Genomic DNA, 23,093 nt, shown 5'->3' with positions numbered 1-23,093 from the left:
TTTTGAGGTTTGGGGTCCCTGAGTGCAGTTAAATGGCCCTATAGCTGAGCCCTTCCAGAGCTGAGCAGATTCAGTGTCCATGTTTCTCTGCTGGGGGGGCGGTAACCCCAACTCTGTCTTGGATGGGGGAGACCAGACCTCAGCCTAGCGGTACAGGTTGTCAGGGAGCCCCAGAGGGAAAGAAGGTGGGCTCAGTGGCTTGATCAGTATGCCAGTGGCCAACCCCAAGGAAACTCCTGTAATCCAACCCGTCACACTGTGAATCCTGCTCTACGCCCTTTGAATAGAACACCAAGGGCACAGATAGCAGGGCATCTCCACATAAGAGTTCTTTGCTCCAGAATTTCCTCTAGAGGTCTTGCAGGCGCTCTGGCAGCATTCATCCATTCATAATTATTCAGCTGAAGGCAGGAAACCACTCATCAGAACGATATTGACCTTCAGCAGCACTCACCATATTATGACCTGGGAATGAATTCTAAGTCTAACTAAATGAGATCATAATTTATCTGTAGCGCCACAAGAAAAAGTGCTGTGAAAATGTTACATCTCAGCACAGATCTGTGTTGATTCAATAACGTGCCCAATACACAGCTGAGTAAAGTCACTCCCAAGTCAACAAATATTTATCCAGAATTACAGAGAAAGATTCTATAGAGTTTGACAATTGTTTCTGCACAAATGTCTATTAGCCTGACTTCTCAGCCTGGCCAGTCTGCTGAAGACTGCATGAACTTTAACAATAATATGGACTTACCAAGTGCTTTGCAGAGCTCTGGATGTTTGATTCCAATGGTTTTCAACCTCTGCAGCAATTCTGCTGAGGTCATTTGCCGCACTAAGTATAGGCCCACTGAATAACTCTAAAGAGAAAGGAAAGGGACAGGATGAGGAATACGGACATTCCCCACACACATGTGCACCTATTTTCCAAGTCATACAGTTATTTACCTTTCCATAATTCCCCCACGTAACCGTGATACGATTGGTCGCTGCAGACAGGTACATGAGATGTGTGAGGTTAATGGGACGACAAGGCCTTTTCGGCTCTACTCCAGGCTTATTGGAGGGATAGTAGCCCTATAACAAGGATAGACATTTTCCTCTTTAATTTACCAGAGACACTCCTGTGGATTTGATTTTGTAGCTACCAGGACATCAGCCTTGCAAAATTCTACTCATGTACAAAGCAATTTCTTTGGATGAGATTATCAAGTCATAGTGAAGAACAGGGAAGTTGATACTGCAGTTTCATAGTAGTTTCATAAGAACACAGTTAATGAATTCTACAAGCCAAATCCATTACAATGAGCTTCAAAGGTCAAAACAATCTACTTTTAGCACTCTGGCTCCTCTTCTGCATTTGCCTGATAATTTCCAGAATAAAACAAAACCACATAAATTGCACAAGTTCTCCCTATGCAATAAAGTGACTCTTTGTGGCTGGATTGACTTACCGGTACTGAGCAGTAACTATGATTCACTTTCACTGCGATGTTTGGAGGGTACTGATCCTCCTGAGGGGAGCTAGTGTCCGTGTAGCAGATTCTGGAAAGAAATGGTTACCTTTAAATATCTACATCGCATACAAGACAGAAGAGATCTCTAGCCTAATAAATACTACTGACTTCAACAGACAGCCAAACTGAACTAAGGTCTGGCATCTAATCAAACCAAGGATAGCCTACTGAGGGCATGATAGAGACTTAGAATGCTGATATGAAGCCAAATGTGATGTAACCAGAAGTTTCTATTAAAGCAATAACTCAAATCAGCTGCAGAGAACAAAGTCAAAGCAGCAGAAAGTTATGTTGTAGAGATTTGCACTATCCTCAGGAACAAAGGGACTTGCTTATAGTGATCAGTTATTTTAGTACCTACTGAACACAGAGCATTGAAACTGTTACCATACTGTGCTAGTGATCTCCTCTCTCCTAGTTTGCTGCCTCCTGGGCTTAATTTCATAGTACTGTATTGAGACTTACCTTAGCACAACCTGAACAGATTTCACACCGGCTTGCAACTCCCTGGTAAAACAAAACAGACTTTCATTTAACAAAATCTCAGTTTTCTTCTTTATCCAATTAAATAATTTAAAGAAGTCAGTTGTAATAGATTTAAGTCACGTGTACGGTTTATGCCATTTACTTTTAAGATTTCACTTGTTCTGGAAAATAGCAACAGTCTGGTCAATTTCATTTTCTAGCTCTTACGCATTAGCCCAAGACTGTGGTGTTTGGGTTTCCAAAATTGCAGAAAAATATTTAAAGAAAAATCTCTCTTCATTGAAATATGAAATGACCATGGAAACATTATTGGGCAGATGAGATTCTGTAAAACATTCCCACTCTCTGCCCCCAGCTAGGCTTAGGCTGACAACATCCGTATAACTCCCCCTTCATTCAATTAGCAAACTAAAACTGCGTCTTCCATTAGAGGAATCTGAGCATTATAGTACCCACAGAATATTTCTGTGGACATTTTTAGCATTAGTCTTCTATTTTATCAAATGGGATATTAACTCATTTTAGAAAAGTTGCACAGCAGAACACAAGGGTGGTCTTAGAATACATCTTGTGCCTGTGTGTAAAACCTAACTTCTTCCCAGAAAAAAAATTCAGAATTTAGCCTTGATTTGAAGATGATAATGTCTCACAGCCCAACCCTACTTTTAAGTTTTCAGGAGGTTGAGTTCAGTCTGTAGCTTACAGGAAAGGATTAGAAAGTTAGAGACAACAGGACCTATCCTGAAATGAGCACTGTGTCTGATGTCAGGTGCTCACTAGAACCCCTAAAAGGGGTGTAGGCTACATTCTAGTCTGACTGCAGGTAATGAGAAACCCCTCCCTGATCCAGATATTTCTAGCTTTTCCATTTCTACGTTTGAGACATTTCCACATTCAGCACTACAAAGTAGTCTTGATGTATCAGCCCAAATGATCTGATTGATTCTTGGTATATTGTTTCCTGCTAGTCTCCGAATGGCACTTCCTTGCAGTACTTTCTTCTCTCTAGATCACCATATTACCTGAGAACTAAACTTAAAAGTAGATATTCAAGGATGACATCCCCCCACCCCGATTTTGCGAAGTTATTACTATTAGTGTTTACTACAGAGAAGTTGTGTCAGAGTTTTGCATTTCACTCAGAAGCCCAAAAGGCTTGTCATTCTGATCTCTCACGGGAGCAAGTTCCAGAGTCACAGGCCACTCCCACACTGGTGTGTCTCACTCTTGGGATGGAAAGTTATGTCCCAGAAGAGGAATGTATGTGTTTTGGGAAGTCCTAGTGGCTGAGTACAAGAAAGTTGTTCAGGTAGCTATTATAAGTATCCTTCTGTAATGGCACTGAGCGTATAGCTTTTAACCTGTGATGCCAAAGATTTTGCAAACAAATTCACAATGTAGGCTTAAATGAGAAGTTTCAAGACATCGCATGCGCTCCCTAAACTTCCTATTTTATTGCAGAACAAAAGCCTATAGAGAATAAAATAGGTGGACAGTGCCAAAAATGGTTATGGTCTTCATACTGGAGAAAAGACTACCCTGCTGGTGTCCTCAAGCAAGCAGTGCTACCAAGCAGAGAACAGACACCCAATAGGGAGGGAAAACTGTCAGGGAGGTGATGCATTTAACAGTGTTTTAAAAATACACAACACCAAGTACCTGGAATTTCTGATCAGCTCTACTTGTCTTGGCGTCAGTGCAAAAATGCACGGACTCTCTTGAAGCTTCTCGTTATTCTGTGGGACTGAAGAGAAGAAAAAAAAAAAGATGTTACACTGCAACGTACATCAAAATGGTACTGCAATGGTACTGAAATGAGTCATGTTTGATCCCTCATTTTAATTCCTGATTTGTAGTACACCCACAGTTTGCTTAGAGCTGTATTTCTTTAAATTGGCATTAGAGAAGAAGTTGTCTGCTGGGCTTGGAGGATGCTCCTCTAAAGCCAAAGAGACACAAATAGTAAAAAGGGCACCTTGTCATGGCAAGTAATGAAGGGAGAGATGTGCGACAAATGTTTTTCCTTCAGCTTCCCAATGAGGGAAAGGTCCACACTTTAAAATAAGAGCATATTATGAATGTTATAGCATGAAGACTAGAATTCAGGAGGGAAATGTGTCACTGCATAACATGAAAGTATTTACAGATGAGACCATTAGACTGGCTGCGAAAAGGGGGAAAAAAAGCAATCTAACATCAAGTGATAAGATAGCATCAGAATGCTGGTCCCAAAGGGCAGAGAAAAGAGGTGTCAACAAATGTATCAACTTAATGGTGCAATTTTAGAATAAGGTAATCTAATGATCTGTGGACTGAAAGAGATAATTAGCCACAATGCAGGCTGGATAAAAACTGAATTAGTCAGTTTAATTTAAATTTAAAAAAATCCACACTACATTTTTCTTTAAAAAAACTAACTTGTTTAAAATTAAATTAGAAACGATGACAGCTATACTAAGGCTTAACTTTACTCTAAGGTATTAAAATAATTCCTACTGAAAACCATTCAAACTGCACATGTTTGCTGCTGAAGTTTTTAAAAAGTCCAAGCTGGAAGTCAGAATAAGGCCAAAAGGAACCACCTGATTATCTAGGCCACAGGTGGGCAATAATTTTTGACCATGAGCCACTTCAGAAATTTCTGAAGTGGCCCAGACCATCCTGGAAGGGGCAGGGATTCAGGCAGAAGGGGTGGGGCCAGGACACTTTCACGCTTCCCCACCCACAGACCCTGATTGGCCTGTGGGTGGGGGAGAGTGAAAAGCCCTCTTCCCCCCCAAGAGCACGCCAGCAGTTCTGAACAGCTGGCGGTTCCCTCTAGGTACCCATGCCTCTGGCAGCAGGAGACTGTGCGCGCAGCAGCTGGCAGTTGAATTAAGTGCCAAACTCCTCCTTGTAGGGCAGGAGGAGACTTCATGCACTCCTCCCACCCCCGATCCCGGATTGGCCTGGGGGAGCGCGCTAAGTCTCCCTCAGCCCTGCCCCCGTCCTGCAAGGGAGACTGTGGTGCTTAGAAGCACCACACCCCTCACAAGGCAGGAGGAGACTTGGGTGTGCTCCCCTCCTTCTGCCCCCAGGCCCATCATGGCCTGGGGTTGGGTAGAGCACGCAAAGTTTCCCCCCGCCTTGCCAGGGGCATGTGGCACTTCTGCGGTCCAGATCAACTCGCTTGGCCCACAGAAGCCCTTTTGCCCACCCCGATCTAGGCTGTCCTCCCAGGTATTATGCAGGGGGCAGGTGGAGGAGGGAATACTCTATCCCCTCCTCCATTTGCTGGCCCATTTAAAGGCAACAAATCTCATTGGCTAAGCACTAGTTACCTTATTACCTAAGGTGTTAACAAGCAGTAGCCTCTTCTGCAGGTACAGAGAGAATAGTTTCTTCATTTTAGTTTATTAGACTAGATCAGTTCAAAGACTAATTCATTCACATTTGAAAAATTGATTGAGAGTGAAAAAGCTGGAAAGCTTGTTTACCTCTTTTGAGCTATGAATAAAAACTAGGTATCAGGAGAACTACAATTCTAAAATCTTGAACCAATTCACCATCTGCAAATACTTTAAGAAATCAGTTTTAAATGCAAAACATGTTTTGGTAATTTTTCTCTTGTGCATCCAAAGCACGGTACTTTTATTGAACTAGAACAACGCCATTTTTAAATGCTGCCTTGGGGCATTTTTAGTTGAATTCTAGCGTACCTCCACACATATAAAAGTCTAGTAAATAAGTATTTCATTCACCATTTTCTAATGTAATAAAAAGTCAAAGTTACAAATCTGAACAAATGCATATGAAGGTCATTCAAGTGCTTAAATGTGTGCAGGACAGCCTCCTGATTAGCACAAAAAAGTGTCCAAATTATACCATCGAGACTCAACCTCTTCAGAAATTAACAATTAGAATCAATTATTCAAATCAAGATTTCCTGCTTGGTGATTTAAATCACTTTGATTAAAAAAAAAAAAAATCAATTCACCCTGCAAGAAACTCTCCTTTTCCAAAGCAGCCACCTTTTCCAAGAGCAATGCTCATGCCCAGATGGAGAGCGCAAGCCTCAGCAGCGAAGCCAAGAGCAAAGCAGTCTCCCCACTTATCCCATCATCACCATGGGATCCAGTTTCCAACAGAGGTTGTGATCATCTCATCTCACTGCAGCAAGATACTGAGCATACCACCTATCCCAAACACAGAAAAGGCTTACTTCTAAAACATACCAAATGGCTGCTGCCAGGTGCCTCGGGTAAAGGTGTCACTTCATGATTACCTCTCACCCAAACGTAATTGGGCTATAAGTCCTGCCAAAGGCTGGGAAGGAAACAAGTATGACTGTGAGGCAGCTCTGCAGTATTTTCCTCATGCCACGAAACAGACTGAAGCATCAACAGTCCTAGTCAATTTGACTGCACAACCAATCCCATAGGAAGGGCAACACCATCAATGCAAAACACTCACTTTCCTTCTGCAGCGAGGGGGGACTGCCCTTAAAGAGGAAACGAGAGACCTTGAAGGAACTGGGCAGCACAGCAAAGATTTAGGCTCCTCTCACCCATAGCCAGTGAAATTCTGTACTGGGTAGACCAGAGGAGGCTGCTAGAGACGGATATGAGCAAAGAACTCTTAGATATTCCTAGACCAAAACAGGAATGTTACATTGCATTTACCTATCAAATGTGTAACCTCTAGAAATTTCAGGGGTTATACAGTTATTGGGGGGAGGGGGGGGGGAAGACGAGGAGCACGGCAGGCTCACATGTAACTGGGCCCAAGTTCATCAGTTAACCATGTAAACAGTTACACTTTCACATCCCTAGTCCAAAAGCAGCTAGAAACAGGGGCATACTGGTCCACCTACTTCAGTATCCCTCTACCAATAACGGCTACTCACTGATACTTCAGAGAGGTGTGTGTGTGCACGTGTGCTGTTCAGTATATTATGGATAATTTGTCTTCAGGAAGAATTTCCACCAGATATTGACTAGAGGTAGGTTTATGACCTAAAGCAGGGGTGGGGAACCTATGGCCTGCCTTGATCCATCTCCCACACCCCGACCACAGTGGCACGAGCCTGCACTGCTGCCACATGGGGGGCACAGTGGCTGAAGCGCCAGCTCCCCGCTGTGGGGGAGGGGAAACACTGAGTCTCTCAGACCCGATCAAAGCAAGCTGCAGGCTGGATTTGGACCATGGTCTCTGTGCACTGCTGGGAAGCACTCCCTGAAGGCATCCCCCCACCCTGACCCGGTTTCTCTCATTGACCAATGGGAGTGGGAGCCAGTGGGGAGTACCTTCTGGCAATATACAGAACCACCTTTTCTCCCTGCCTTGGGAGTTGTGCCTGGTAGGCACTCCTGGCCCAGACCACAAATTCCTACCCCACTCCTTCACCCCCCCCCTTCCACCCAGACTCCTCACCTCCAGCTCGCTCCTGCATTCTCCCTCCTGTGCAGACCCTGTACCTTCATCCCAGCCTGCTCCCCAGTTGAAGGGTTTCCAGATGGTTTCAGAAAAAATACCAAAAAAACCCCACGCCAGGAAAAAGTTTAAGCAAAAAAAAGACCTGAGAGTTGTTCACCAAAAACAACAACAACAACGATACCACCACCACACAAACACCGTGGCCCCTTTAAAAGCCACTTGGTGAGGCTTTTTGGTCCTAACAGGCTACTGGCAACTGCCTGCCATCTTGTCTCCTTGCTCTGGGCCCAAAAGCTCCCTGGTAAGCACTGGGGTTGCTAGGCAGCCTCCGTATTAAGCCAGATAGCCCAGAATTTTTGCCTCGTGGCCAGGAAAAAAAAAATCAGAAAGTACTGGACATTTTAGGTGTCTGGTGTTTTCCAATTTTTTTTTAAAACCAGACAAGAGGCAAAAACAACAGATTGTCCTGTTCAATACCGGATACCTGGTAATCCTACCCAGTAGCCCTCTTGCGCTCACTGAACCTCTCATTTTTGGCCCCACCACAGAATCTAGGTGGTCCCATAAAATCCACTAGCCCCAGACCTCAAAAGTGTTAATCCAGCTCTGAGTCTCAGCCCCTCCCCTGGCCCATAGGACTCGCAAGTCTCCTTTTCCTGCTTCTCACCTGAGAGCCATACATGTGAGGGTTTTTCTTCTCCGTCTGACTCAGGGGGACAGGCCAGTGAGGGTTGCGGGTGGGTTTTTTCCCTTCTCACTTGCGTGGCCGCCCACTTTGACAGCTTTCAGCAGGTCAGTGGCCATGACCCTAAAAAGGTTTCCCACTCTTGGCCTAATGAATGAAACGGTCGTTCCTTCAAAAACAAAAAAATCTTACAGGTATTAAGTCAGAAATTCCTCATGGTTGGGCCTTAACAAAATGACTAGGTACAGCCTTGGCCAACAGCAAAAAACGGTAAAACTATTCAATGCGGAGAATTGGGCACTCCTGAAAGTGGGGTTCAGCCTTTTCTGAAAGCAAGCTCTCCCCAATGTATGAGTTACAGCTTTCTGGATCTGTGTGGCTTCTGGGACAAATTTCTGTTAAAACCCCAGGGTATCAGATATAAAGAAGTTAGTTAATTATGAAGTTAGAGCTAGATCAGCAATTCTCAGACTTTAAGGCATACAATCTCTGCCACTCACAAGTACTTGGCATAACCCTTTAGGATTTTTGTCCAACATAATGACAATGGATTCTTACTCGGAGAAGGCAACCTACAAGCCAGTTTGCAAACAGCTGAGATGATCGCCTAATGCAATTTGAGGTCAGTAGAATCTTTAGTTTTAGGGTTTCCCCACATCAAGTTGTAGGCTGCATCAGGGCTTCACACTTAATAGCCTAGGAGCCTACTACCTTCCTGCCGTGAGGGCAGGGGACTAGACTCGCTGACCTCTTGAGGTCCCTTCCAGTTCTAGGATTCTATGACCCCTTAATTGTCACCTTTTCTGGTGAAACGTGACCATTGTTATGGTCAGCAGAGGCCATGCTAGATTCTCCTTGAGATATCAGAAAAGGGACTGCTGGCATTGATTCTCTGTAAGGATTCTAGAGATCTGAAGCGTCCTTCCATTTCACAATCCAGTGAGACCCTGAGTTGATGGCCCATTCACTTTCCCTGGCCTTTGAAGATACATGTCCGCTAATGTAAAGGTAATGGACTTCATATTGGGACTTGGGAACGTAACAGCCATATTGGGTCAGACCAAAGGTCCATCTAGCCCAGTATCCTGTCTGCCAAGTGGCCAATACCAGATGCCCCAGAGGGAGGGAACACAGCAGGTAATCCTCACATGATCCTTCATCTGTCACCCATTTCCAGACAAACAGAGGCTAGGGACACCATTCCTACCCATCCTGGTTAATAGCCATTGATGGACCTAACCTCTGTGGCTCTTTTTTGAGCCCTGTTAAAGTCCTAGTCTTCACAATATCCTGGGAGGGAGCTCACTGCACATTTCTAGGATTTTAAATCACATGGTTGCCCAGGGACTATGGATAGGCATTTCTCACTCTAATTCAAAGTGATTCAATAAATCCTTCAGTTTGTTCACCTTTGAGACTTAGCCCAGAGAGAATGGAACCAGCAACCTGAAATATGCACTTGGAGCATTTCCCAGAGAATGTCCAATGCAGGATGTGTATTTTGCAATCAAGAGAATGCAGTTGCCTCAGCTACTGCTGGTAGGTCTACACGGCCATTAGACACCTGCAGCTGGCTGTGCCTGGTAACTTGGACACTAGGGCTGTGAAGGACTATCGGATAAGCAAATGCTTGACGCTGGGCTCCCTGCGGCGTTTCAAAGCAGCAGCGTCACACGGAGACGGGAGTTAGCAGGGGGAGTCCCCAGCTGACCCCAGGCTCCATGCGGTGCTTTTGCCTTTGAAGTGTAGCAACAGCCCTAGGGTTGTTGCTACACTTCAAAGGTGGAGGTGCCCTATAGACTAATCAAATAGTCGATGCAAAATGCATTAACTATTCAAGTAGTCAATTACCTGCAATTTAACATCCCTAGTGGACACTAGCAAAGGGTAAATTGTAATGTAGAGGGTTCAGAGCTCTGGGTCCGACCATCTACAACGCAATTAAACAGCCCATAAGACCAAGCCATGCAAGCCTGAGCCACAGGTTTAGAATTGCAGTGCAGACATATGCCCAGACAGAGTGCGTGTGCACAGGAACTGAGCTCGATCTTCAACATGGGAGGAAGAGACTGTCAATTTTAGTACTTAGATGAAAAGCAGAATACAAATTGCCAAACAGATACTGTCAAAAGGTATGAATCAAACAGAGATACAGCTTACCGTGACAGTGGCTGAAACATACAGCGTATGTAGCCCTTTTGTTCCCCCAATAATACTAGCAGATCCTCCTCACACATTGTGGTATGGGCCCCCCTTGCTTCACACAAATTGTCTTATGGATATGAATATGCATAACTCAAAGACGCTTTATGCAAAATCTATCATGTAACATCAATGTTAACATTACAATCTGTTGACTCTGAATATCCTATTTTGGTGCATGTATCATTCTTGAATGTGAAGTTAGAAACATGAAATGTGAATCTATTTATAATTCTAAAAGTACTGATAAAGGGCCATTACTTGATACCCTGAAAACTGAATGGCTCCGTGATCAGACCAACCACCCATGAATAGTCTTGTTTGCTCTGTAAGCCCAAACTGTGGTTGGTTCTAGAAATACATGACCATGCCACCTGGTACTGGAATCCATTTTGAACATGGCATTTTTCCCATGGAGATGGGGGACCATAGAATCCTAGGGTGGGAAGAGACATCAGGAGTCATCAAGTCCAGACCCCTGACCAAAGCAGGACCAATCCCAACTAAATCACAAGCTGGGATTTAAAAATTTATAGGAATGGAGATTCCATCACCTCCCTCGGTAACTCACCCCAGTGCTTCACCACCTTCCTAGGGAAATAGTTTTTCTGTAATATCCAACCCAGATCCCCCCCCCACTGCAACTTGAGACCATTGGCTCCTTGTTCTGCTATCTGTTGAGGATGCCAAACAAAGGATTTCCACCTGGGGGAAGTCTATGTAAGCAATGGAAAGCAATCAGCCTTTGTTTTCAGCTGGCCTTTGAAGCTGCCTGGCTCACTCTAAGAGGATACCTGACAAAGGGCTCTGAAAAGTGGCAGACCCAAGCCAGAGTAAAGATCAACTCTGACATGAAGTTCTCTACCTGAGATAAAAACAGCTGTTTTAGAGTAAGAATTTGCATGTAACAAGTTTTAGTGGAACACAACTAGCTAAGTGGTTTATGTTCATTTAAAATTAGTAACTTACTTTGACCTGTCTGTTTACACTTCCAGCCACTTAAATCCTATTTTATTTTATACTTAATAAAAACACTTGTTTATCATCAAGCTCAGTGTAAAGAACTGTTACCTGGAGGGACGCAATTACTGTGCTCTCTTTCATTGATAAAGTGGGAGGACCTTATAAGCTCTCTGTGTAAAACACATACATAGAATAAGATGGATTTATTTGGGGTTTTGGACCCAATTGGGGGTTGATTTCCTGGGTGCCGAGCAATGTTCCCGCTAATATTTTCCATGGCTGGGCAGGCTGAATTTTCTTGCGTCTAACACCAATAGTGAAGTCATGTGTGGATGCGCACCACTAGTACAAACAAAAACTAGATACATATTTATTTTAGACAGTTTGTAGCTATGGAAGATGAAAAAATATTAAAGCAAGGGATAATTAACAAGAAGTAATGCTTAAGATTATTTAATAAAGAAAATTAACACTACCCTTGGACTACATGTAATTTATGCTAACTCCTCAAGCTAGTAAATGCACTAAAACGGGGCACACTGATAACCAGGGTGGATTTGATTTAAATCACTAGTCAGGAAGACTTGATTTATGTATGTTAAGGATGGATTCTTCTAAACAAAATAAGTCAATGCAATATTTCATTTAGAATTATTTTAATTAAAAAGAGTTAAAAACAAACCTGATTTTAAAAAACTTGAATGTTTAACTAAATTCAACAAATCATATGCTCATTTTATTAAAATATGTTTGCTGTTGAAGAAAAAATCCAGAATACATAATATCGCTGTTTTTGTAAAATAAAACAATTTCAATGTCTGTCTGGTGATGTTCTCCTAATACAGCATGGCAAGAAAATCTTCCAAATATTAATGATTAACCTGTTGAATTGGAAACAAGTAGTCCTGTGAGACTAACAAAAATATACATGGTAAGCCCCACTTCAGAGGAGTTGGAGAGGAAAACTGTCGAACTGGTGATCGTTCACCTCCCAAGGACTTCATAAATATCTGCTTCAATTACCTTGGGTAAATGAAATAACCAAACAATTATTCATTTTCTGATATGGCTATAAAACTCACCTGAAGTTTTCAAAATAAATCAGTTTAAAAACATATAGCGTGTACCTTCTAAAAAAATGAAGCCTATATTTATGTCGGTGTTGTGAAGAATATATTTTAAGGTTATATCAACTAACAAGAATGCACTTTTATGTAGAAAACCATGATTAAATCGAGTTTTCCTGACTAGTGATTTAAATGATGATTTATATCAAATTCACCCTGCTTCAGAGTTTGTGGCCAGATCCTTTCTTCAGAGACCTTATTTTGTAGGAAGAACTTGCAAACACTTAGTATCACACCTAGTGCTTGCTACTTCTGGCTCTCATGAGTCAGTGGGCACACTCAGAACTGTATACCCAATAGCAAAGAATGTCACTACCTCTCCCCAAATTCTAAAACTTAATGGAAATCATTTGTCTGGAATCCAACTCTAATTGAAATGCCAAACAAGATTTTTTTTAAAAAAATTAAGACCAGAGTTTTAAAGATCTCTCTAACATTCCAAAACTTCTGTTAAAAGAATCCTTTTCTTTCTTACCTTAAGCCATGGGTGGGGAACTTTTTTTGAGGTCGGGGACTGCTGACCCACAGAAGAGTCAGAGGGCCACATAAGTGAGAAGCTTGTATGAAGGTGACTCAGGCTAGCAGACGGTGTGCGCTCCAGCCCTGCGGGGGACAGTGGGGCAGCTGGAGCACCAGCGCAGGCTCCCCAATGCTGTGGGGAGCCCAGAGCCCTAGGGCCAGATCCAGGCAAAATGGGGGCTGCATTCAACCCCTAGGCTTTCAGTTTCCCACCCCTCCCTTAAGCCATTAAAACCTACAACTTTGTTTGAAGTGTAATCATGCAAATGTCATTATCTAGGCCTATCCACAGCTTGAATCCTTATCTACAAAAGCAGCCTAAATGATTTACAATAGAAAAAACACCAATACAAGTGAAATTAGGTCCTGCATTAAGATCTGCTAAGGCAGTATCTTGCCCTCTATGTCTCTGCTCTGAATCTCTCTCCCTCCAAACAAACTAAATTTTAACTCAGACTTTCTAACATCTCCGGGCAGGTTAATCTATTAAACTCTACATGGCCAAAGGCAAGCTCTTTACCTAGCATCAGGAGGGAAAGTTTAAAAAACTATTTTGGTCTGGAACTGCAGAGGATCCATCGTTTTGTGTTTGCTCCCCAAGTCAAAGAGTTGAAAACAGAAGAGTGCTATGTTATTCACCCCCCCCCCCACCTTCATATTTTTCCTCGCATATTCCAGATCCTGTAATTATATCAGTTGGTAATTAATAGCAACTCTTCCTCACTTGAGCCTCAACTAGGGAAGCTATACTTGCACTAAGCCCCTTCTGATACATTAATGAGAGTTTCCCCAGCAGCACCCCATCTCCCACATACACATGCCCTAGCATGCCAGCGGAATGCTACTGAAATTATGGCACCCCCTACCCCTGGTCCTCGCAGCATGCTTCTTCCCCCCCCCCCCCCCCCACACACACTTCCAGCCCAGCAGAGAGTCCAGCTAGCATGGCTGCCTGACTTGCTGCAGCCCAGATGGGAGTGAATCAGTACACACCAAACAAATTCCCCTTACACCTCACTTCACTCCACAGATACCACCATGCACCCAGCTCCTCTTCCCTCCATCTACCCCCAAGCAGTCTGCTCCCCCCCACCCTAATCCAATGGGGAAGGGGGGCGGGGGTTAGAAGCCTACCTCTAGGGCACTAGTAGCTGCAACCTAGTTGGGAGTCAGGACAGGACGACACAGCACAAACTCCCCACCCACACCTCACCTATGTCAGCCCTCCGCCCCCCAGTTTTCCCCCACCTATCCCATGCAATCTGCTCCCCCTTCCCCATCCCCTAGTCGAAGAGGCTGGAAGAGAGCTAGGTTCCTGCAGCCATGTCTCTCTCCTCTCCTGGCTGCCCAAAGGGACAAGACCAGGACGTTCAAAATTCCCCTCCTCACAGCCACTCCCTCCTTCCTGGGAGAGGCACTCCCATTCGCAGCACAGAGTTGCTGCAGCTAGGGCAGAAATGCCCCTCTCCCAGCCAAGTAGCTTTGTGCAGGGCGGCCCTGTGTGGGGGTCATTAAGCAGCTGCATGGAAGCACAGCCCTACAGCTTCAGGAAATCTTGGTGCTGAGCCTTAAAGTGGAGCTGGTTAGTGTCTGTGTTGCTCTGCAGTAAGGATGTTAAATAATGATTAATTTACTAGCTGAGCAGTGGATGGAATTTCCATCGACTGCTCCACAGGCACTTCCGTAGCTGATCCCAGGCTCTGCTCAGCATGTCAAAGGGGGAAGCAGTGCATGGAGTCCAGGATCAGCTGAGGACTCCCCCGCTGACCCCGGGTTCTGTGGAAATGCTGCAGGGAGTCCAGGGTCAGCTAGGGAGTCCCCAGCTACCCCTTTGAAATGCTGCCATGGCAGGGCTCTACAAACAATGAAATCCACTTGCCCATGGTGAGTAGATTACACCCAGGAAGAGCCGGTGCAGAGCGATCTGCGCATGTGCAGAGTGCAGAACAGCGCAGCTGGCAAGTGGGGCTCACCGCCGCTCGGTGAGCCCTGTGCCATGGCATTTCAAAGCGACAGCGTTTCATGGAGCCCACAGTATGGGCTCCATGTGGCACAGAAGTTTGGAGTACCCCTTCTTCTCCGCCCCCTTTGCTGCCTCTGACAGAGGCAGAAAGGAGGGGGAAATCAACTAGTCGACTAGTCTTTAACAACCTTACTCTGCAGGAGGTGGATAACCTCAACTCTGTGCCTTGGCTGGGGGACACTAGAGGCTCTGACCCAGCAGGGAAGGGTGGTGGGGAGCCCCAGAGAGTAGGAAGGCAGGTGTCAGTGGCATGATCAGCACATCAGAGGAACAACCCAAGGGGACTTCTGTGATCCAATATACTGCTTGCAAGCAAAGATCACAGCACTCTGCACCCATAACAAGCATGCAGGCTATCACATCACCTCTTTCCTCAAAGAGCAGCCAGCTCCCCACAAACACCAGCTCCCACCAGCCCCTGCCATGCTGCTGCCTCTGAGGGGCACAGAAGCTGGTACGCGTGAGTAGCCACTTTTAAGCCAGCTCCCACCTTTCCCGCCCCACCTCTGTGTCAGAAGCGGTGGGAGGAGAAAGGAGAAATCATATATACATATCCCAATGTCTGTGACTAACGCTGTAGTGTTACAGTCTTGCCTCGGGAGGGGGGGGGGGGGGCGGGGCGGCGCTGCGCTGTTGCCTCCCACAGTGGCGCTCGGCTGACTTCTGCGCCGCTCAGTCAGGCAACCGTGGGGGAGCAAGCGGCCCCATGCTGCATGGGGAGTGCGGAGCCCAAACAGCTGCTTGCCCTTGCACAGGGAGCGTGGAGCCAGAACAGCCGTTTGGGCTCCACAGTCCCCCGAGTGAGAGGCAGGAGGGGGAGAAGAGGAAGAGTGAGAGGCAGGAGGGGGAGAAGAGGAAGAGTGAGAGGCAGGAGGGGGAGGAGAGCTGAGAGAGAGGAGAGGGGGGAGGGCAGGAGGAGGAGAGGAGAGGGGATTTTTCAGGTCTCTCCTCCATGTCCCTGTTTTATGACAGGCTACTGGCTAGTTGTTAAGATTAACTGATGAGCTCAGGTTCATAGGTTAACCATGTACCTCTGTATACATTCACATCCCTATTCCGTAGCAGCACATTTACCCACAGCATGTTAGGATGTCCATATGAAATGGTTTCTGATCCAGGATCTGTCTCCAGTATTTTTATGGCATACCATCAGTAGCATCTGAAGCCATGTCTAAACTGAGAGAAGGTAAAATTAATAAGACTGATTTTTACCAGCCAATTTTGTAAAATAAAAAATGTATGTCCTCACCGTTGGCAAGAATTTGACGTAGCTCGAAGTAGCTCATCCCTAGTAGGGTAGCTATCTCGAGAGTGATGAACCGTGGGTAGTTATCCCACAGTCGCTGTGCCCCTTTGTATTCTGGGTTATGGGCCGAGTGCATGCTGGGACCACAACTGTGCAGTGGATGGATCTGGTTACATGTCATCAGTGGCCCATAATGCACTTGTTTCCTTCCTCCTCTCTGCTTAAGTCCAACAGAAGTCTTTTCATGCCCCTTTTTCCTCTTGGTGGTTATCTGTGCAGACGCCATAGCAGTGTTAGCATGGAACCCATTGTGAAGCCTGTCAACATCCTCAATGCTCAATATTAGTACACCTAATACTGGAGTATGTCCAGAGCATACCCAGGGTCTGCCAGAATAAGGAAGCACCTGATGAGGCCATGAACACACACTTCTGTGAGGCAATTACAAATGCTACCAGCATTCAATCTTCTGGACACAACAGAATGCCAGTTCTGGTGTCAGACAGACAAGCACAGACTGGTGGGATTGCACTGTTATATGGGTATGGGACGATCACAGGTGGCTGCAAAACTTTTGTATGCATAAAGACACTTTCATGGAAGCCTGCAAAATGCTTTTCCCTCTACTAAAGTGCAAGAATACCAGGAGACCCACTGCATGTAGAATAGTGATAGAAATGTAGCCCTGTTAGTCTGGTGTAGCTGAAACAAAAAACAGGTCTATTTAGCACTTTAAAGACTAACAAGATGGTTTAATAGGTGATGAGCTTTCGTGGGCCAGACCCACTTCCTCAGATCAAGTAGTGGAAGAAAAGTGGCACAACCATATATACCAAAGGATACAATTTAAAAAAATGAACACATATGAAAAGGACAAATCAAATTTCAGACATTTGATTTGTCCTTTTCATGTGTGTTCATTTTTTTTAATTGTATCCTTTGGTATATATGGTTGTGCCAATTTTCTTCCACTACTTGATCTGAGGAAGTGGGTCTGGCCCATGAAAGCTCATCTAATAAACCATCTTGTTAGTCTTTAAAGTGCTAAATAGTCCTGGTTTTTGTTTCAGGAGACCCACTCTGACAGTGAAGCAGTCAGTGGAAGCTTGCCATGCCAGAGAGCTACCAGTTGGGAATCAATTCAGAGTGGGAAAAATCTACAATGGGGGCTTTTGTGATCCAAGAAGCCAAAGCAAACAATGCCCTTCTGCTTTGGAGGGTAGGGACTCTTAGAAATGTGGAGTACATAGTGGAGGGCTTCGCCGTGGTAGGGCGAGAGAATAGAAAGCACCTCCTCATCCTAGCACCTGACCAACTTGCAAAAGAGTACATAAGCCACAGAGGTGGTTCTTGATGGTGCTGCAGGGGCTGGTGAAATGGCCCTTATGATCCACCAACATCAAGGTGTGATGGTCAGGAAAGGTGCATGACATGTGAAACTTCAGTTACTCCTGCCTCCTTCAGCAAGCTGGAACTTTCCCCAGACCGGAAAATTTACAGAGATTTAAATTCCAATCATGATCCTTGGAGACCCAGCCTAGCTCTTGTTCCCATGGCTCATGAAGCCATATACAAGCAGCCTGGACCACAGTAAGGAGCAGTTTAACTACAGGCTGATCAAGTGTAGAATGTTAGTAGAACATGGAACCTTCCTTTTAAATGCTCAAAAGCACAGTCTACTAACTAGGTTAGACCTCAGCGAACGCAACATTCCCATCGGGGTGGCAGCCTGCTGAGTGCTCCATAATAATTTGTGAGGGCAAGGGGAAAATGTATTTGTGAGGGTGGAATGCCAAGGCAAAGCGCCTAGTCACAGATTTTGACCAGCGAGACACCAGGACAATAATGAGAGCACAGCGAGGGGCAGTGCAAATCAGAGAGGCTTTGAAAGACAGTTTTGTGAATGGCCAGTTTTGAGAGTCATGCATGTTGCTCTGAACGAGTTGTCCCTACATTCAGTGTGCTTGACTGTTCCCTCCCACCCCTTCAATGCAAACAATAGAAGAGACTCTTGTTCAGAAATAATGCACGGTTATTTAGGAAACAGCCGGGACAGAAAAGGAATCCAGGGTTGGAGCTTTGGAGAGGAGAGGGATGATCACAACTGTGAGAAGGACAGCCCTGGGGGTTGAGCATGATGCTGCCCTTGACTTTCGCCCACCTTGTTCTAGGACCCCTGTGACCCCAAGTTGGTGGATGCATTTGCTCCTTGATCTTCTGTTCCATTGTCTGTTTTCACCTATGGGTGTGTGTCAGGCAAACAGCTGCAGAGGCTGAGGAAGTGCACAGCAGGCCAACTGCTGTGACAAAGCGAAGGGCAGATTTTACAGGAGATACACTGTAGAGTGTAAAACCTAATGTGTCAGAATAACATGAAGGTCTGTTTAAAGACAACAAGGATGCATTATGTACAAGGACACAGTTAAGCTTTTAAGCAGCCTCTTTGCAGCAGGTACATGTCAGAGTTCTAGGTGTAGTAGCTGGACTTGGATTGGTGCCAAGCATGGTAAAGGGAGAGGCTGGGGCACACGCCCACAGCTGGGAGGGGGCACAAGACCCGAGCATGGTGGCAGAGCAGGGCAGGGACTCTCACGATACCAATATGTTCGGCTCCCCATCTCCCTCGCCCCTCTCCCAATTGCTGGGAGAATGCAACTTTCCTTTCGCATAGGAGCATGCGGGTGGAGAGTCCAGACCTGGCAGCAGGACAGAGGCTCAAGCCACAGCTTCATCAGGGATGAGCAAATGGAGGTTTATTGCAGAGGCATCAATTACTAGCTTCTCTTGCTTCATCCAGGTTGCCACGTGACATTAGTCTCTTCCAAATCAGAGTGATAGGAAGCAGATACTGACAATGTGGCCAGAAATCTGGACCATATATATATCTATATATCTATATATATATATATATATATATATATATAGTAGCCCAATGTCTGTGACTAATGCTGAAATGCTGGCTGTTCCCTCCCGCCGTGGTGCTCGGCTGGTTTCTGCGCCGCTCAGCCGGGTCGCTGTGCAGGAGCAAGCGGCACAAGCAGCCATTTGGGGTCTGTACTCCCCACACGGCACAGAGTGTGAGGCAGGAGAGGGAAAAGAGAAAGAAAGAGACGGAGAGAGAGGCAGAAGGCGGAGGAGAACAGAGTGAGGGAGAGGCAGTAGGAGGAGGAGGAGGAGAGAGAGAGAGACACACAAACACAGAGCGAGAGACTGGAGGCTCAGGAGAGAAGACCTACGTGGAGGAGAGACCTGAAAATCCTGTTTTATGACGGGCTAATTGGCTAGTGATGCAATACTTTATGCTGCACAGACGCCCGACTACTTACTGCTAGGTTGGTGTGGAATGGTGTCCTACCATAGAGGACGGAAGAAGACAGGCCTTCTCAAAAGCCTTGTGAGAAGGATTAAAGAATTCCTCTGCAAGAGCTTTATGAAGATGCACAGGAAGGATTACTACTCTGTCTCCAGAAACAGTGGTTCCAGGGACTCCAAGCTCACTGTATAAGCACAGTGGTACACACAGATCACACCCAATTGCCTTAACCCACTTTTAGCAAAATTAAACGTGAACTCACCAGAAGTGCTCTCCCTGGGAGCAGTGCCCGATAGACGTCTTGGGAGGAGGAAATGGTCTCCAATGTGATAAAAAATTCTTGGTTCTCAGTGACATTGGTTGCCCCACTCGCCTTCTGAGCGTTCTCCTCCCACTCCTCCACCATGCAGTCCTCCATGCAGTTGCCCAAGGCTGCCTAAGTGTTTTGGGAGGAATCCACGGACTGACTAGGAAAACTGGTCGGTCCCCCCACACCAGGATCAGATGCTGCTGCTTGTAGAAGCAGCACATGTGCACAGATAAAGGAAGCAAACTGATGGTCTGGAGTTGTCTTTGGTAGGACTGCCTCAGCTCCTTTATTTTCACTTAACACTGCTGGGCATATCCTCTCTCCACCATGCCCTTTGCTGTTTAAAGTGGCTTCCCATGAGTACTGGCTCCCACCTGCCCCTCAACATGGAATTGCTGTGTAATTACTGAAATTTACATTTCTCTTGCTGCTTCATAGTTCTGAGAGAACAGATTCCTCTTACCACATAGCAATGAGGTCCAGGATCTCTAGCTCGCTCCATGCTGGGGCTTATCTGTGACCTTGGAAACTCATGTAGCTCATGGAATGCGAACTTGTGGTCATATGTGCTGCTCAGGTGTGCTGCCTACTCTGAGATCTGCACACCACACAGGAAACTAAATTCAAATTTTCCTGGAGCTTTTCCTGTCCACCTAGAGAGCAGTAGAGTTGAAAGTCGTGGCCAGACCAGTCATCACAGGGCACGACTTACCAAAAACGTTGATTTTCACAGAACTGCATCTGCACTACCTCAAATCCACCATGCAAGACTGAATTTAGCGGTTACTCCTTACGAAAGCAGGAGTACAGAAATCAACTTTAACGGCTCTTAAAGTCGACAGAGCAGGTGCGGTAGTATTGATGCATTGTTTAGAAAATAGTCCTAATGCGGCTAAGTTCCACGTAAACTCCCAGTGTAGACCAGGCCTGACTTTTCTATAGAACAACTCTCAGGACTGGTCTACAGACAAGTTGCACTGCTCAAACAAGAAGATGTAAAAGTAATTGATAAGCTTTTATTCTTCCAAGAGATCCTTCTCATGAAGCAGAACTCAATAGACTAGTAATGTTAGCCCTTGACTTCTAACTCCCACAGCAGCCAGCTATGCTGAGGGCCACAGCGGGGCCAGGCAATGGGAACCATTTTAACTTGGGTAACCAGTTAAGCGCTATTGTTTAACATCCCTACCATAAAGCATTTATTTTTGCTTTGCGTTCCTAAGTTAATACTTTGAGTTAAATTGTCAGCATGCCAGTTTCCAAAACACAAACTATTAGTGTACTCTTGAGTATAGTTCACTAGCACTCTGATCAGCGCTGTTCTTGGGTTAAGACAGCCAGAATCTTATTGAGCCAAGTAGAAAAGTTAGATAACATGTCTATCACCCCTGCTAATATTAATGTGAGGAGAGCAAGCCAGTTCAGAACCAGAGATTCCTCCTAGTCTTTCAGTTTGGTAACTAGAAATTAGAGATTATGTCACAACATTCTGCCATGCTGAAATAGTCAGGGATCATACACTGAACTTACCCCCTATCAATAATTCTCCACAATTGTATTTTTTGCCACCATCAATGCTGGATTTACAGGGTTGGTAAAACAAGTAAAAATGTAAATAATCTGTGCTTCAGTGTGATAAGAGTACAAAAGCATCTGTTCTGCACCAAGCCCCACAGATTAAGCACAAATTACATCAAGAGAAAATTTGTTAAATGTGTCCAGGGAACAAGAGGACTTCCAGGAGGAGTGAGCTTTTATAGGGAGTAGGATGCCAGTTTAGCCTAACTAAAGATCTGATCTGACATAACACTTCTACGTATTGTCAAACTTAGTACCCTCAGATAAACAGTAAGGATGTTAAGCAGCGTGTGGTTTGTTAGTCGTGTAGTGACAAAAATTGTGTCAGCTAAATGATTAATCGATAAGGGTTAGCACAGCAAGCACTCAGTCCTGGCTTATGCAGTGTCTGGCAACTATTTCCACTGCGGCTCTGCACTAAGAGCAGAGGAACCAGCAGGAAGGCAGCCCAGCTCATGAAGGGTCCTGGGAACTGCTCCTAAATTACTTTACCTGAAGTGCTGCAGCGGGGGTAGCTCCCAGTTCTAGCACGAGCAGGGTCTGAACTGGATTGCTGCCCACAGCACCTAAATTACTTTTTATGCAGAGCCGCAGTGGGGGTAGCTCCAGGACCAGCACAAGCTGGGACCGAGCTGTGCTGTTTGCCAGCCCTCAAAAAATGTATTTTTGGCAGGGCTGTGGGGGCAGAGGGTACATGTAGTCAGTAGCATTAACTGATAAACTTTCACTTACTGGTTGTTTAGCCACCTTCATTATATCCCTAATAATCAGGCTACATATATTTTTCTTGGAGCTATGAATAGGAGATGGAGCTGTCCCTGAAAAACAAAAAAACCCTCACTTCTCAACTTCAGAATACTCAATTACATATTCAATTGTCTTTCCAATGGACTAGCACACAAAAAATTCAAGACTGAAGTAACCAATTTCTAAAATTCTGTTTAAATTATCAGCCTTAACAACTGTACTCCCTTCCAATGCAGACAAATCATGTACATCTGAAGCATGGATAGTATAGTTAATACAGTTTATACTGTTAAGTAGTCCAGAAGCTAAGAAATATGGAAAATAAGAGTAAACAGGGAAACTCCACAAGGAGTAATAAACATATGGAATAAGTTAACAAGGAAGGCAACTGAAACAGAGGATATAAATAATCTCAAGGGATACTCAGCCTAGTTTGTGAAGGCAGAAGGGAGTGAAGGGGTATGATGAAAAAAGCAGGAAGATGGGATTAAGAAATTATGAATGTGCAGGAACATAGAAACAAGAAACCGCCATCTGGTACTAATATTTATGTTCTTTTGAATTAACAAGGACAGTTTAAGTATTATCTGATTTGTGTTCTGGCAGGTTTCTCAGAGCCACGTAACAGTTAAAAAAGTGCCTTTTATGTCCACATTAGAGAAACAAATCCACACTTCTGCCTAGCAAGGCTATTCAGCAGAGGCTGCTTCCCACATGCCTTCAAACTTCCAGACTATGTTCAGACTGCAGCAGTTCCTCTAGTTGCCATCTGGGTAAGATGTCACTAGCTTCATTTATCAGCACTGCTTTCATTTCTGTGCACATTAAGCTCAAGCCTTTCCAACAATGGGAGATCAAGTTTTGTATTTATTTTGCTTAGAAAGTCCATTATGTAACAAGGCCTGAGGCTACCAAGTTTACTCTGTGGGCCACTGAAGAAGGGTGTCATTTAATGGGTC

The 23,093-nt window shown here is 45.0% G+C and overlaps 1 protein-coding gene across 2 annotated transcripts in view; it reads right to left on the bottom strand.

Annotated features, from left to right (window-relative positions):
* Nucleotides 1-23,093, bottom strand: part of PIAS4 (protein inhibitor of activated STAT 4) — a 47,183-nt gene that overhangs the window by 17,471 nt on the left and 6,619 nt on the right. For both annotated transcript variants that reach the window (XM_075903009.1, XM_075903008.1), the window contains exons 3-7: nt 3,666-3,750; nt 1,986-2,027; nt 1,458-1,548; nt 952-1,080; nt 758-863 (exon numbers count right to left, since the gene is read on the bottom strand). In XM_075903009.1, coding sequence (XP_075759124.1) covers nt 758-863; nt 952-1,080; nt 1,458-1,548; nt 1,986-2,027; nt 3,666-3,750 — 453 coding nt within the window. The remainder of the gene's footprint in view (nt 1-757; nt 864-951; nt 1,081-1,457; nt 1,549-1,985; nt 2,028-3,665; nt 3,751-23,093) is intronic.

This window comes from Pelodiscus sinensis, chromosome 19 (genome assembly GCF_049634645.1).
Source record: "Pelodiscus sinensis isolate JC-2024 chromosome 19, ASM4963464v1, whole genome shotgun sequence".
NCBI classification, from domain to species: Eukaryota; Metazoa; Chordata; order Testudines; family Trionychidae; genus Pelodiscus; species Pelodiscus sinensis.
This window is presented reverse-complemented; position numbering and strand designations above follow the sequence as displayed.